Below are 15,338 nucleotides of genomic sequence, written 5' to 3'. Positions count from 1 at the left end.
AAGGCGTCTTTGGGTTTCGTGCATTTGTCAAGGCCCATGTTTTTATCCGAAAACTTAGTGTACAAGAAACGTTGCCTAAAAGTTTCAAAACCCAGAAAATGGGAACCACACTCAAACGTCAAAACTGGGTATAAACCAGAGACGAAAATCCAGAATGAAAGTCTAAAAAGCATGAAAACCTATCGGGTTAAAACTTCCTATCGTATTTGTAACGTCCCTAAGGTAGGGTACGTCTGCCACATACTCGTAATTCTAGGGTTTACGAGTATGTAAGGCACTTCACCAAAAGAATTAAATAAAATGATACGAAGAAATACAGAAAAATTTAAAACTTTTATATAAACTTATTAGAAGAAATTATTACACGTATGAATACTTTAAATTTAAGGCAGCCATATGAAAACTCTAAACCATTATTGCATTGCTACTGAGTCCGTGCTCCACAAGTTGCTCAACAGCTAAAGCCACACCTGGAAAAATGTTGGAAAATAACATAATGAGCTAATGCTCAGTAAGCAAATCTCATGCATACACATACACATGAATGTCGTGAGTTTGTAGTGCACATATACTAATATGCTGACTTATATACTTATGCATTTCATTTATTGCTCATGCACTTTCAAACTTTACTTTTATGCTCTTTCTTTTAGTTTCACATTTTTATGGGCCCAATATCACTTGTGCACACTGTTTGATTCAGCCAATGCCTGCAGGGCTTGTTACACATATCATATAGAATCCCATGGGTTCTCCTCCGGCTAGCCATCATCGCAGCTAGGCTCATCATAACACTCATTTCATCGTTGCCATAGCTGCCATACTTATTACACATATGGAGGAGAAAGACGGAAACATGGCAAACATATCGGAATGGTCAACTCAGACCTAGCCCACACTAGTGGGCAGCCACTATAAGTCTTATATACCTCCGTCTTCTTCATTACACTTACTTAATTGCTTCATCGAAACAGTGGCACCCTTTTTAACATCTTATTATCACTTTGCTTAATCCTTGTGTCATTTAAATGTTTAACTTTACATAAGACTTTTCAAGGCATTTCATAACTTTTCTCATATTCATATGCATGGTCTTATATCACATAATAATGTATCACATAACTGTACATGCCATGCATACATGCTGATGTTGAAATGCCAATGTTCATGTTCATGATTCATGTTGATGGTATTCAATCAAGGCATTGTATCACATCTCATATAACTCAAAACATCTTTAGTCATAATACATGAAGCTTTGGGTTGGTGGCGTTGTTATACCTTAACGTAGAGCTATGGCTCAGGTCTAAGGTTTCCAGCCTAAAAACTTAAACGCTTCATATATCATAACATATAACAAATCATGAACATAGAGTAATCCACATATCCATCAACATAAGAACACATACTTGCACATAATTCATATCATTCTTAACCAAGTAAGACATCTTTCACATATCACATAATTCATCAATTACATATCACACAACACCCTTATGGTGTTCATATAACTATTCTTCACATACTTATCATATGCATCATCATCATACCATACTTAACTCATTAGATGTGCACAATCAATGTAGTCATGCATCTTACACTTAAGCACAAAAAGGTGAGATTTACTTACCTTAGGTCCTTAGCTTATTTTAAAACGACTCACCAAGAGTCAATCAATCAAATCCATACAAATCCTATTCAAGGCACATACTTTATTAAATTCTATCTAATCCGTAAATATACACTATTGATAGTGTATATTAATCATACCAGAAACTATATAAATGATAATAATAATTATAATCCTAACAACAATAATAATTATCGTCTATAAATAAACTTATTTCAATATTGATAACAAAATACTTCAATAGCAATACGTATATGAATGTATATATTCAAATAATCATTTTATAAAAGAAATCATATTTTTAACATAAAGTTGTAATAATCAATATAATGATAATAATATAAATATAAATATTTATATTATTATTAATTAGTCATAATATCAATTCCAGTGATATAATAAATATACTTTCTCCAAAATTCACTGGTCTTACAAATATCAATAACTGTAAGAAACTAATATTTGATATTATTTTAATATTCAAATATTAATAAAAATATTAATATACAATAATAATGGTTAGATTATAGGTTTACTATAAATCATACTTTTCATATATATATATATATATGAATCTGTATTCTTGATTTACTTAACAAAACAATAACAATAATAATTAAAATTAATTAATCATAATAATTTCCATATTAATATAAAATCAATTAAATATGTATTTTATACTTTATTTAATATTTAATATTTTCTAGAAAATTGGACAGCACAACGGCTATAAAGTGGACAAACCCAAAATCAAAACCTGTATTAGAAATATATATATAATCCCAGACAGCCAGTATAATTACAGAAAAATATTTCATATATCAATAATATATAATTATATACTATAAATACACATAATAACAATTATTCTAATCAATCACAATTAAATCACAATATATAGGTAAAATAAATTATACCAAAGTGATCGGGTTCCACAACAAGTCAAACGATGATTTTCTGAGACTCAAAACGTACTTCAAAACCTCGAACACTAAGTTTCGACCGTCGGTCTACGGTGGATCGCGGTGGCTCGTGGTGGGCCCACCACCCAACTATGGTAGATGTAGGAACAAGTTATTGGGTTTTGAAGCCCACAACACGAGGAGCACGATGGTGGTGACGGATCGGCAAACGGATGCCCGAGGTGGCCGAATCGCAACTTTGAAGTCACGGGGTGGCCGAACTTAAATCGAGTGGTTGAGGCGTTTAATCGGCGAGTGAGCTCTAGATTCCCGCGTAGGTCGATAGTTCGGAGGCCTCTGAATCCAACGGTCCGGCGCGTGGCTAAAAGTGGTGGCCGGAAAGTACTCCTGCGTTGTCGGCAACAGTAACACACAGAGAGAGAGAGAGAAAGAGAGAGAGAGAGAGGGGCTCGGGTAAAAAGAAAGGCTGAAGCCTTTTTTTTTTTTTTTAAATTTATTTTTAAAAATTACACTTGGACCCAAAATACTAAAATTCTTTTCAAATAAGCCCTTTAGCAAAACTTTCTTAATTTTATAAAAATCCCCAATTAAAATTATATGACATTTGGGTCCAATACTTGACTACTCAAGTTTCTCTCTCTTTAATCTCATTAAAAACATAAAATCATATTTTAAACACTATTTTTCCATTACTATTTCTTAAAGTTGTAAAGTTGTACATTTTATGTATTAAAACTTTGATTTATAATAAATAAATGTATTATGAAAATGTTGGATATTACAGTATTAGGCTAGGGATGCAAACCAGTATATACATATACACAACAAGACCAGTTTAAATAAAAACTGGCAAAATGGAAAACAAAAATTGCTTACTTACACAATAATGGCGACTGCAGAGAGATTGTTGGTTGAAGAAGAGGTTGCAAGTAAGAACTCACTGACTCGAACAGACCAGGATTTCTTTGCTTTTTCGGCCGAGAGAACATATACATAACGGAAGTTGTATGGAGAGGTCTGGTTTCGTTTTTCTTTCTTTTCTTGCTTCTGATGAACGAAAGTGAAAGTGAAGGTGAAGAGTGGAGTATTGTATATATAGGTGGGAAAAAGGCATTAATCTGGAACGTTGAACGAAATCCTTACAAGATCCAACGGTTAGGGATCAATGACATGATGGCGCCGAAAAGGTGTCAGACGAACGATCGTGGGCGTGTTTCCAAGGCACTCAAGTACCAAAAATGAGCAATACCTGGTTGACGCGTGTCCATTTTCAAAAGTGTGACAGTACAGTTCTCAAATAAAGTAGTTCAAAAGTTTCCTTTTCTTAGGATTCGAACAAATACTTTTGAGGGGGCAAGATGTTATACCCAGATTTCGAGCCATGTTAATTATGACCTCGAAAGTTGGATTCACAAATAAGTGGACTCATAAGGTTGGAAACAAGCTCCAGGATCATATGCCGAGCTTGTAGGATATATACGATCTCGAGTATGGTGACCTCGAAGAGTTCATGATCTCGAAAGATAGCTCCGGGAACGCATTCATCTTCGAGGATAAATTCGGATCAGGGTTCCTGAGCTCGACGCACATACGATCTCGAAAGGCCATGCGACCTCGGAAATATCTCCAGCTCGGAAGGTGACAGGAAACCTGGGAGGCTAAAGCCTTAGAGATACGTGAAAACCACCTTGAATATCTACAAGTGTTATAAATATGAGATGTAATCCTCATTTATTATTGTAAATCCCCTGGAATCGTGGGATATTATTTGATCAGTTATACGTCTCCTGGTCTTCAGGGGACGTTTCCTTTTATATCTGATTATAGCCATTTATTTTATTCACAAAAAGAGTAACTACCCAAAATATGTGGGATAGTATTCTGCAGCCTTCTCTATAAATAGAGAGGCCATGCACCATTGTAAAGGAGGGAAGTTCTGAACCTTGAGAGAAAACTCTGAAGAATTCATGCTTAAGAATTTTCAGAGATAATCTTGAGTTTAATAACAGAGACTCGTGGACTAGGCAGATTTAACTGCTGAACCACGTAAAAATCGTGTGTTTGATTTGTTTCATTTTATTTGGCCATTATCATTTATTGTTTATGTGCTCTTCTTTCACTGTTTGGCGAAAAACGGCGTCAACAAGCTGCATATTGTAACTTGTATAAATTTTTTTTTTTTTTTGAGTAATTGTATAAATATTTATTTTAATATTAATAAATACATTCATTTTAAATAAAAATAAATTAATCTACTTTATTGAAGATAGAACCTATAATTATTATTATTTTTATTATTATATTATTTGTTATGCCTGAATTTTCATTAAAAATGGACACAAAAAGACAAAAAAATATCAACACGTACAAATCTGAAAAAGATAAGTGAGAGAGAATAATTTATATATATTATCTCCTATTGTTAAAGCATATGAGTATGAATATAAATATATATTTATAATTTAGATTGAAATTATACCATTGGAAATAATCGTATTTTTGTAATTAATTTAATATACCGTATAAAACAATTTTTATAAAAAATTACGATGTTACATGTAATTAATCCTTTAAAAAATGCTATTTTTCTATACAAAAAGACCCCATAATTTTATAAAAATACCATTTTATATATAAATATTATAAAAATATCAAAATTTTCCTTGGCCTCCCAATCCTCACGGACCGGCCCTGGTTGGGTCTTGGGCAAATCTCTAGCGAGAGGAAAAAAATTTAGGGAGAAAGAGGAGAAAAATGGAGAGAGGGATGTGAACAACATAATGGGGAAGGAGGAGAAAGAGAGAGGAGAAAGAGAGAGGGGAGAGAGATAGTTTGTTTCAATTAAGATTTTTTTATTAGTCTTTTTAATTTGGTTTATTTTGTTTAAAATTTAATAATTATATTTAATGTATTAATTAGCATAAATTGAGGGCATTTCGGTCTTATTTGAAAAGAATTTGAACTCATGGCACTATTTTTTAACCAAATTACAAAAAACAAGTCTTTAGGGAAATTTGTTGTATTAACCCTATTAGTATATACCATCTCGAATACATTATAATATATTTTATTAATTTTATAAATATATATAATGTATGCTATACTATGAGTCTATGAGCAATTACTATCTTTAATACTTAATTATTAGTAGTATTACTCTCTAATTAACTTTATAAATATTGATACTATTAATATTTACTATCACTAATAATTAATTATATGTGGTATTATATATCATTTAATTTTATATGTATAATTATACATATTAATTTTTTTAATATGATAAACGTATCTCGAGTATCTTATATCCATTAAGGTAATATTTATACTCAATTTATAAAAAATAATAAACCAATAAAGTAGAATATGACTCACTACGAGTAGTGTTTTTTTTACATAGTCGTATCGTAGAATAAACATACACTGTGAATGATTTTAATGGCGTGAGATATGTGAGATGAGACTCCTATGAGACTACATGGGTTGCATAATGGACTTGTATTCCTAGGATTTTTTTCAATTGGTATTGCTGAGTCTTTAGTTGTTCGTTATGGATTGCCGGTTGCATTTCCACTAGGTTGTTTTATTAGTGTGGTTGCGAGTGATGCTAGTGTTGTTCTATTTTAAACCTCTAAAGTTTTATGACTCTCATGTGTTCTAGTCGTGTTATTTGCTTGTTAGATGTAGTAAGAAGTAAGTGGTGATTCTTGTAGCGTCATTTTGCGTTCTACGAATAATGTGGCCCATGCATTAGAAATTTTTATCACTAGTAATAGATTTTTATCTTTCTTACTTATGTTATCCTATAACAGTAGATTTATGAGTTTAATAAACTTATTTTCCATTAGAAAAAAGCATATCCTACTTGTTGTTTCCCTAAATTTAACAAGACTTGCACCAAACTAGTGATAATAATGAGTTTCACCATCAAAATTTGTATTTGAGTATTTAAGTACCACTAGTTACTTCAAAATTTGCCCACAAATTAGCGATTGCAGTTTTATATATGCTATTGCTTGGAAGGGAATGTTTTCCAATTGCTAAAACGGTGCGTTTATAAAGTCGACCTTACTATACTATTTCAGCAAAACGACATCGTCGCAAGAGGAACACAAAACACAATACAAACACAAGTCTAGTCTATGATTCTTATATAGTTGAACACTGCCGCTTCCATGGCGTCTTTTCCTTCCTCGCATAAAAAACTGTTGTGTTGTCTGCTCTGAACTAAAAGCTTCGAGCTTTTTGGCTTAACTTAAAGATGGGGAAGAAAACGAAGAAGCCCGGAAAAGGAAAAGAGAAAACAGAGAAGAAAACTGCCAAAGCAGAGGAAAAGAGAGCTCGCAGAGAGACCAAGAAGCTCTCTCCCGAGGACGACATCGATGCCATTTTGGTATATTCATTATCGTATCTCTACTAGAAATTTCTTTTTTTCAATGGGTATTATTATAACACTACAATTATTCTTTGTTTTCCTGAAAATTTTGATTATCATACTGAAAGCTATGCATTTGTGAAAATTTAAACTTTGGTTTGGATTTCATGTTTTTCATTTAATGTGTCATTTAGTAGTTGTTGTAACCTGGCATGTGTTTATCAGTGCTATGAGTTCTTTTACTTTGGTAATTGAAATGTAATGTTTGTATTTTGAATTGACATACAAATCTTTCAGTTGGTGAAAGAGTAATGAAATGGAGTTGTTTTGGAAAAATATAACGCCCTTTTGTTATTTACAGTTAAGTATACAAAAAGAGGAAGCTAAGAAGAAGGAAGTTCATATTGAGGAAAATGTCCCAGCTCCTTCTCCTCGATCAAACTGTACGGTAATGTCCTTACCTTGTTTGTGGCTTGTTTTTGTTATTTTTCCCTTGATTGAAATATTACTTGATGCTTGTGCTGTTTGTGTAGTTGAACATAAATCCTTTGAAAGATACTGAATTGATCCTCTATGGGGGTGAATTTTACAATGGTAACAAGGTTAGTTCAGATTTTTTTTACTAGTGTTCTTGGTTTATTCATAGTAAAAAAAATTTCCCTTATTTTACTTACCTATGATCACATCAATTTGGATCAATGCAGACATTTGTCTATGGTGATCTGTACCGGTATGACATTGAAAAGCAGGAATGGAAATTAATTTCGAGCCCTAATAGTCCACCTCCTCGCAGTGCTCACCAAGCAATTGCTTGGAAGAATTATCTCTATATCTTTGGTATAGAAACATAATTTGGATTTTGAAATGATATAAACATTAGGATATATGTGAATAATTATTTTTTGCATTCCTAACGCGATTGCATTTGTTTGGCATTAGGTGGAGAGTTCACATCCCCAAATCAAGAGAGGTTCCATCACTACAAGGTGAATCCTTTTATACATGTAGTTCATTGTAAACTGATTTGGATGGTTAAACCTAGTTATCAAAATGTTTTGGGGTTATGAGTTACCTTGTATTTTGGATCTTTAGGACTTTTGGATGCTTGACCTAAAGACAAATCAATGGGAGCAACTTAATCTAAAAGGGTGCCCAAGTCCGCGGTCTGGTCATCGAATGGTAAATATTAATTCTTTTACCTGACATTTAAAATACTTGTGTATGTTCTGCTAGTAAGGCTTTTATTATTTATTTATTTACGCCTTTTGTTTTTTGGTTACAGGTACTATACAAGCACAAGATCATTGTTTTTGGCGGTTTTTATGACACTCTTAGAGAAGTGAGGTTGTTTACAGATTTTATCTAACACTTGTTCTTATCTTAGATGATAGTTTTTCTAGTGTATGCCATTATAAATATTTTTCTAGTTCGTACTGTCATGAAAACAATTAGGTTAACCTAATTTGTAAATTTGATTTTCTTCCTCTGAGTGAATAAATTATGCCCCTGCTCAAAACTGGGAAAAAGAAGAAGGTAAATGCAGATTTGTGCAAACAATGACTATTCTAGTAGACTTAAATTGAAGATACTTTTAGCAGGAATCCTAGTTACAAAAAGAAAAAAGGGATAAAAAAAAAAGAAAAAGATTGCAGATGCCTGTATTTGTTTGATTTTTATTTTGCATGTTCATTTAAAAGTTGGTTACTCATGGCATTAAATTATTATTGAAAAAAGGAATTTGCTTAATTCATTGAGTCAGAAGTTTGAATTCGTTCAACACATATTTTGACAGGAAAATCGTTATTTTGCTAAGAAATATTCACTTTTGAATGTTTTTCGTTTCTTGTTTTGAGGTTTTATGCAATCTTTTAGCTTATAATTTTAACTGTTTTCATTGACATTAGCAGACGTAAAGGTTTTTATCCTCCTTGGTTTTAGACCTTATACTTCTATTATAGTAAGTATTAATTGTATTGCTCTGTTGTGTTAGCGGTTAATGAGATTCTGTACTTTATTTTTGCAGGTATTTTAATGATTTATATGTTTTTGATCTGGATCAATTCAAGGTACATATAGCTTGGCTCTTTTACATTAAACAAGCATTGTCATTTGTTATTGTATTACGGTGTATGTTAATGAAAAGTTTTGTTTGGTTGTAATTTTAGTGGCAAGAAATAAAGCCGAAGCCTGGAGCCATGTGGCCAAGTGCCCGAAGTGGTTTTCAGTTTTCTGTTTTCCAGGATGAGGTGAGCACACAGAGATGCTCTGTATTATATTAGGCAGCTACACTGTGCTCCAAGTCTTTTTGTAGTGGACAGATACCCGTTTATGTTTAACATGTACCTGGTTGGTTGCTATAACACCTAGGAAAAATAATTACTATATTTGCCTCTTTTGACTTGCAGGTTTTTCTATATGGTGGCTATTCCAAAGAACTTTCATCTGATAAGAACAGCTCTGAGAAAGGAAATGTCCATTCAGATATGTGGTCCCTTGATCCTAGGACTTGGGAATGGAACAAGGTTCGTTGCTAAAAAAAAATCAAACGTTAATATTTAGCCATGTCATTTTATTTTTTGCTTCATAATTTTTGTTGTTTTATTGTATATTGACTATAATAAAATGGTTCATACGTGTGGTCGTCACTATTATTAATTACTATGGAATAGGTAAAGAAAAGCGGGATGCCTCCTGGACCTCGTGCTGGGTTTTCCATGTGTGTTCATAAGAGACGAGCTTTACTATTTGGAGGAGTGGTGGATATGGAAGTTGAAGGTTAATTGTTTACTTTCTATGTCCTGCCTTTACTTACAGTTGTTTATTTTATTTTTACCTTTTACAGGAAAGTAGCCCATAAAAAATAAATCTTTTTCACTCAATTTTATCATCTCTGTATTTGTATGGCATGTATATTTATGCAATAGTCTCAAACTAAGTTTATTGTGCTGTCATTCTTATACAGTCAAATACTTTTGCCTTAATTTTTCTTGTTTATTGTGATGTCTTCCTTGCAGGTGATGTGATAATGAGCTTGTTCTTGAATGAACTCTATGGCTTCCAATTAGACAACCGGCGTTGGTAATGGCTGAAAATGTTTTAATTATTTTCCTTGCCTTTCAAATGATTAAATTATTTTTCATGAAAAAGCACATTTTGAGTTTACAAATACTAATGAGTTTAAATGCATAGAGGTATGCATGTCGACTCCAAGAATGTTAATTTTCTTTTCGTTTCAGGTATCCATTGGAGTTACGGAAGGAGAAGTCAACAACAAAAAAGGTTTAACCATGTGAATTTATATATGGATATCTGATAATTTCAATTTGTAATTATATTCCTTAATTTACTTTTCATATTTTTTGAATAGATAGCATAAAATTCATTTGTTAGATTTCCTTGTTTTGGAACTCACATCTGTTCTTTGGTTATGTTGCACAGCTAAAAAAGATTTCTGAACAGAAATGTAATGGTGATGACAAGACATATTCTATTGATGATGAGGAACTTGAAATGAATGACAAAGATGAGAAATCAGAGTATGATGAGGCGTGTAACATGGAAATCAACATTGAACAGATGTCCCAGCATATGACCACAAGCATGGCTGTAGATGAAAATGGAACATCGTCCAAATCTGAATTACCTGAGGTTTGTTGTGCTGGATGGCGTCCCCCACCACGTCCTTTTAAAATTATCCTCAAACTGATTTGTGAATTTGGCTTAAACTATTTAGGTAGTGAAGCCCTGTGGACGCATCAATTCTTGCATGGTTGTTGGTCGAGATACATTATATTTATATGGAGGCATGATGGAGGTTAAAGATCAGGAAATTACACTTGATGATCTGTATTCTCTTAATCTCAGCAAACTTGACGAATGGAAGTGCATCATACCGGTTTGTAACAGTCCTTTCTGTATACAAATGTCATAATATGCTTGTGAATATATTCGAAATTGTAAGACCACCTTGTGAAAATATTAAAGGAGACAAAATAGCTTTGACTGAAGCCTATTAAATTTTGTTAACCTGTCAATCCTATTTGAACCAATTACTTAGGGTGTTCCAATAAGCTCCAAAATGTCTTGATTTTGAGATTAATGAAGAAAATTGATACCTGGTCAAATTGGGTATCAATTTAATTTGCTTTTGGTTGACTCTTCTTATTGTGTGATGCAGGCTTCAAAAGCTGAATGGGTGGAAGCCTCCGAGGATGAAAATGATGACGATGATGAAGATGATAGTGATGACGAAGGTGATAGTGGTAGCAATAGTGATGAGAGTGATGATGATGACGATGACGACGATGATGACATGGAGGTGCCTCTTCATACTTCTGTGCTTCTGCTAAGTTGATACATTGTTTTTGAAACTAGAGAAAACTTTAGTGGTTTCAAACCTTTATTTACTCTGATAATTTGCATTAGTTACACCATCTGTTTTATCCTATTTGTAATCCATGTCTGTAATTTTAGAAGGATTTAAGCTTTGCATATTACATTCGAGGAAAATAACTGAACTTGTCTTCGTATTTGTTGATTTTCTGTGTATAGATTAGCAAGGATGAATCGGTTCAAATGGGGGATGCTGTTGCTTTAATCAAGGGTGGAGGAAAGAAACTTCGAAGGAAGGAGAAACGGGCCAGGATAGATCAGATAAGAGCCAGTCTCGGCCTTTCTGATTCGCAAAGAACTCCAGTGGTACTTTATTCTATTTTCTTCTAATTCCTCGTTTAGCTTTCACAAGCATCAGTCTTATATCATTACTATCTCAACTATCTGTGCTTTATGTTTTTGTGTAGCCTGGAGAAACATTAAGAGATTTTTACAAACGTACAAACATGTACTGGCAAATGGCCGCACATGAACATACTCAACACACTGGAAAGGTTTGCTTTGTCCTTAATAAATAATGATATCAAGTCATTTTTTTTTCTTTCTAATCTTTGATGTCTACGCAAGTGGACTTTGCATGTGACACAATATGTCTTGACGTGATTCTCAGGAGCTTCGAAAAGATGGTTTTGATCTCGCTGAAGGTCGATACAGGGAGCTCAAACCTATTCTAGATGAGGTAACTCTTTTAGCTATACCAAAGTTCTTGAAAACAATTTCTTTTAAATTTTAAATTAAATGGTTTTTATTTTGACACTGTTCTGTGAATATGCAGCTCGCCATTTTGGAGGCAGAGCAGAAGGCTGAAGAAGCAGAAGCACCTGAGACTAGTGCAAAAAAGAGAGGCAAGAAGAAAAGATAAGCGTTAAGCCTCCATAGAGTTTTCACCTACTATCACCAAGGAGAGTGTAAATTAACAATTCATTTTGCCACAAAACTAGACTTAGTTACTTCTTATGAGTGCCTTATACGTCTTCTCTCTTCCATAGTCAGTGTCATACACCGAGTAAATTTTTTGAGTTGATTGCCTTATAAATCTATGTTTTGCTTGCTGATTGCCTTATAGAAAATAAGGAGTCTTTGTTCCTTACGGTTTTGTTTGGAAAGTAGGATTGGATTGGATAGAATAATTTTGTTATAAAATTGGAGATGATATTTTTTAAAGAAATTTTACTTTTCAGAAGTGACTTGTTTATTCTTAATATTTTTCTCTTGTCGTATCGATTCGTGCGTCTTTTTCTATTTTGTTGAAGATGAACTGTTTATTTATAAAGGGGTGCTAGGAAATTCACTACCAACAATGTATTTAAGTGAGAGAATCAATACTTTCTTCAAATGAGCATGACAAAAATAGGAACAAAACTAAGTTTATGAACGTCCTGCCTTGTGCTCTTTCTGAGAAATAAAACACCAAGGGCTATCGCTAACACTTTGCATACTTCATAATATATTGCTTAGAAAAATTATTACGTACACTACACAATTGCAAGAACATCTATTACATACACAATTACAAGGCATTGATAAATTACAATAGCAAAATAAGATGATAACAAGGCTTGGCTTTTTCATTCAGGGGTTCTTAGCCTCATTTTCTTACCTTAACAATGTGTTTGAATGATTTTCTCATGTGTACTTATAAATCCACGAGTAAATAGCAGCAAGAAAGAGGATCAAAAACCCAAAATAGAAGGCAGCCAAAAAAGACTTGGGAGATAGAGCAAGAAAAATTATGAGCAAAATGAGTTTTAAATTACAACATCTTTTACAAGCCATACATTAAGCTTGAAAGAAACTCAAACTCAAAGCCAAACTATAATGATGCCATAGAGAGATATGCATAGAATGTTTGATGTGAAATCTATCTGAGCTTTGTCTTATATATATGCAAAATTATGTTGTTAAATCACTGACTTTTATGAAGGATATGGTTGCTATGGCACGTTTAGTCACTTGGTCAATAACATTTCTTTTTATACCAAGTTGTAGAAATGTGAAGCATTAACAAGTGAGTCTAGAAAAACAAAGCCAACTCTTTGAGTTTATTGTTGAGACAACTTGGACAAAGAAGTACTAGCTGCCATTCTCTAACTAAAATAATCATATATTCATTCCCAAATTCTTTTTTTTCATTGCCTAGTGTCTAACTCTTCATGTTGTTAATACAATATAGAAAAAGTATACAATATAGATGTATAAAAATGTTGATGGACTAATAACTAAGAAACATTTGTGTGATACTATAGCTATAGCTAGTGGGATGTATAATATTGCTTATTCTACACAAAGAGCAATAATAGATTATTGAGAAATTACTATTTTGATCATTCAATTTTAGTTTAATATCATATTTAATTCTTTGTTTTAGAATATTTTAGTAATAATATTTTATTTAGAAAAAATATACTAAAGTTAATTTTTATAGTTGATTTTGATCAAACTTATTTTTATATGAATTTTTTAATCTTTATTCTATTATAATTATAAGTGTTTATCATAAAGTGCAGGAATGAAAAATGAAAACAAAAATATCATCTCCTCTATATAAAAAATGTAGATAATGAAAATTCTTAGCTTTAAGCGTTTTTTATTTTTTTCCGCTAACTTTAACGGAATATTCTTATATTTAATGGTAGATTGTAAACCTGACTTAAACTTAAATAAAATTAAATAAATAAATAATCAAACAAATTAAAATATGATATTTTTGAGATATTTTACAATAATAATTATTTAAAAATAATAAAATCGTACATTTTTTAACTTAAATAAAATTTAATTAAACTTAAACTTGATATTATATTAAACATAAAATATATAATATTTTGTTGTCACTGCCAAATTTAAGAACTAGAACAAACATAAACAAAAATAAATAAATAAATTAATTAATTAAAATAGGATATTTTAAAGATATTTTATGATAGTTTAAATAATTAAATCATATTTATTTAAAAATAATAAAGGGATACATATTGTTGACTGCGTTTTTAACCAACGACGTGAGAACGTCAAATACGACAAGTCTTCAAGAGAAATAAAAACGACACAGACGGTTTAAACAAGAAAAGTAAATAACACAGGAGATTTTTATAGTGGTTCAGCCCCGATTGTCGGTAATAGCCTAATCCACTTAGAGTTGTGATTTATAAACCTGTACTCAAGATCAGATGGACTGAGCCAACTGAGTTTCTTCAGTACAAATTGCAAAAATACAAGAATTCTCTCTCTAGAATACTCAGACCCAACTTTCTCTCTCTAGAATACACAGTCCCAATTTTCTCTCTCTAGAAAGAAGAAATAAAAGAAGACCCCTCTCTCATCCCATAAGCTCTCTATTTATAGGCCTGGGATCCTCAACTGATATCATAGGGATATTTTATTATATTTATTACATTTAAACATTCAAAATTCGAAATGTAACAAACCCCCCATTTGTGGGAAGAATGAGAGATTCCCGCGTATGTTGTTGAAGCTGTCTCTGAGAATCTTGACTTAGTCTCCTCTAGCTAGTTGATCCACCTCCTACTGACCACTTATGCAAATGTTGGTCGGACATGCATGGTGGTAGGACATGCATGATGGTAGGACATGTTTTCGTGGGTTGAACGTGCATGGTGGTAGGACATGCACTTCTCTCCTCTAACATGGCACTCTCCTCTAGCATGCCATGTTCCTCCTTGAACCAATCTCCTTGGCTTCTCCTCGGACCAAGGTGGTCCGAGGCAACCTCCTTGGCACCTCACCTTGGACAACATTGAGGCAACCTCCTTTAGCATCTCCCAAACATGTCTGATCGAACATTGTATAGGTTCTCCTTATCAAAATCTAAGTCTCCTTCCTCTTGCATGAGACTCCTCCTCCTTAGCTACTTACCTTGGACACGTTCGAGCCAACACTTAAGAAACATTGGGAGGCTTGCCTCCTACACACCCTTGGGGTCTCTTAAGACCACTTTCTCCTTAGGGTCTCCTAAGACCACTCCCTTGGGGTCTCCTAGGACCACATCCTCCTTGGG

General features: G+C 32.8%; 1 protein-coding gene across 1 annotated transcript; it reads left to right on the top strand.

Moving 5' to 3' along the window:
• Window positions 1–6,699: 6,699 nt before the first annotated feature.
• Window positions 6,700–12,503, top strand: LOC133830141 (uncharacterized). The gene is made up of 20 exons (XM_062260063.1): window positions 6,700–6,946; window positions 7,290–7,376; window positions 7,462–7,530; window positions 7,633–7,765; window positions 7,868–7,914; window positions 8,021–8,107; window positions 8,211–8,272; window positions 8,952–8,994; window positions 9,094–9,174; window positions 9,334–9,450; window positions 9,598–9,703; window positions 9,943–10,006; window positions 10,165–10,207; window positions 10,367–10,576; window positions 10,662–10,823; window positions 11,106–11,246; window positions 11,480–11,626; window positions 11,728–11,814; window positions 11,931–11,999; window positions 12,096–12,503. Exons 1-20 carry the CDS (start codon window positions 6,815–6,817, stop codon window positions 12,180–12,182), a joined length of 1,974 nt encoding a protein of 657 aa, XP_062116047.1. The 5' UTR covers window positions 6,700–6,814; the 3' UTR covers window positions 12,183–12,503.
• Window positions 12,504–15,338: the final 2,835 nt, after the last annotated feature.

Source organism: Humulus lupulus, chromosome 4, assembly GCF_963169125.1.
Source record: "Humulus lupulus chromosome 4, drHumLupu1.1, whole genome shotgun sequence".
NCBI lineage: Eukaryota > Viridiplantae > Streptophyta > Magnoliopsida > Rosales > Cannabaceae > Humulus > Humulus lupulus.
Note: the sequence above shows the minus strand (reverse complement) of the source record. Positions and strands in the feature narration are given on the sequence as shown.

Bases quoted from the DNA above. Each gene is read 5' to 3' on its own strand.
- LOC133830141 (XM_062260063.1), top strand. From the start codon at position 6,815: ATGGGGAAGAAAACGAAGAAGCCCGGAAAAGGAAAAGAGAAAACAGAG. The intron at 10,208-10,366 runs GTTTAACCATGT...TATGTTGCACAG, and splicing joins AGAAGTCAACAACAAAAAAG to CTAAAAAAGATTTCTGAACA. The intron at 11,815-11,930 runs GTTTGCTTTGTC...CGTGATTCTCAG, and splicing joins ATACTCAACACACTGGAAAG to GAGCTTCGAAAAGATGGTTT.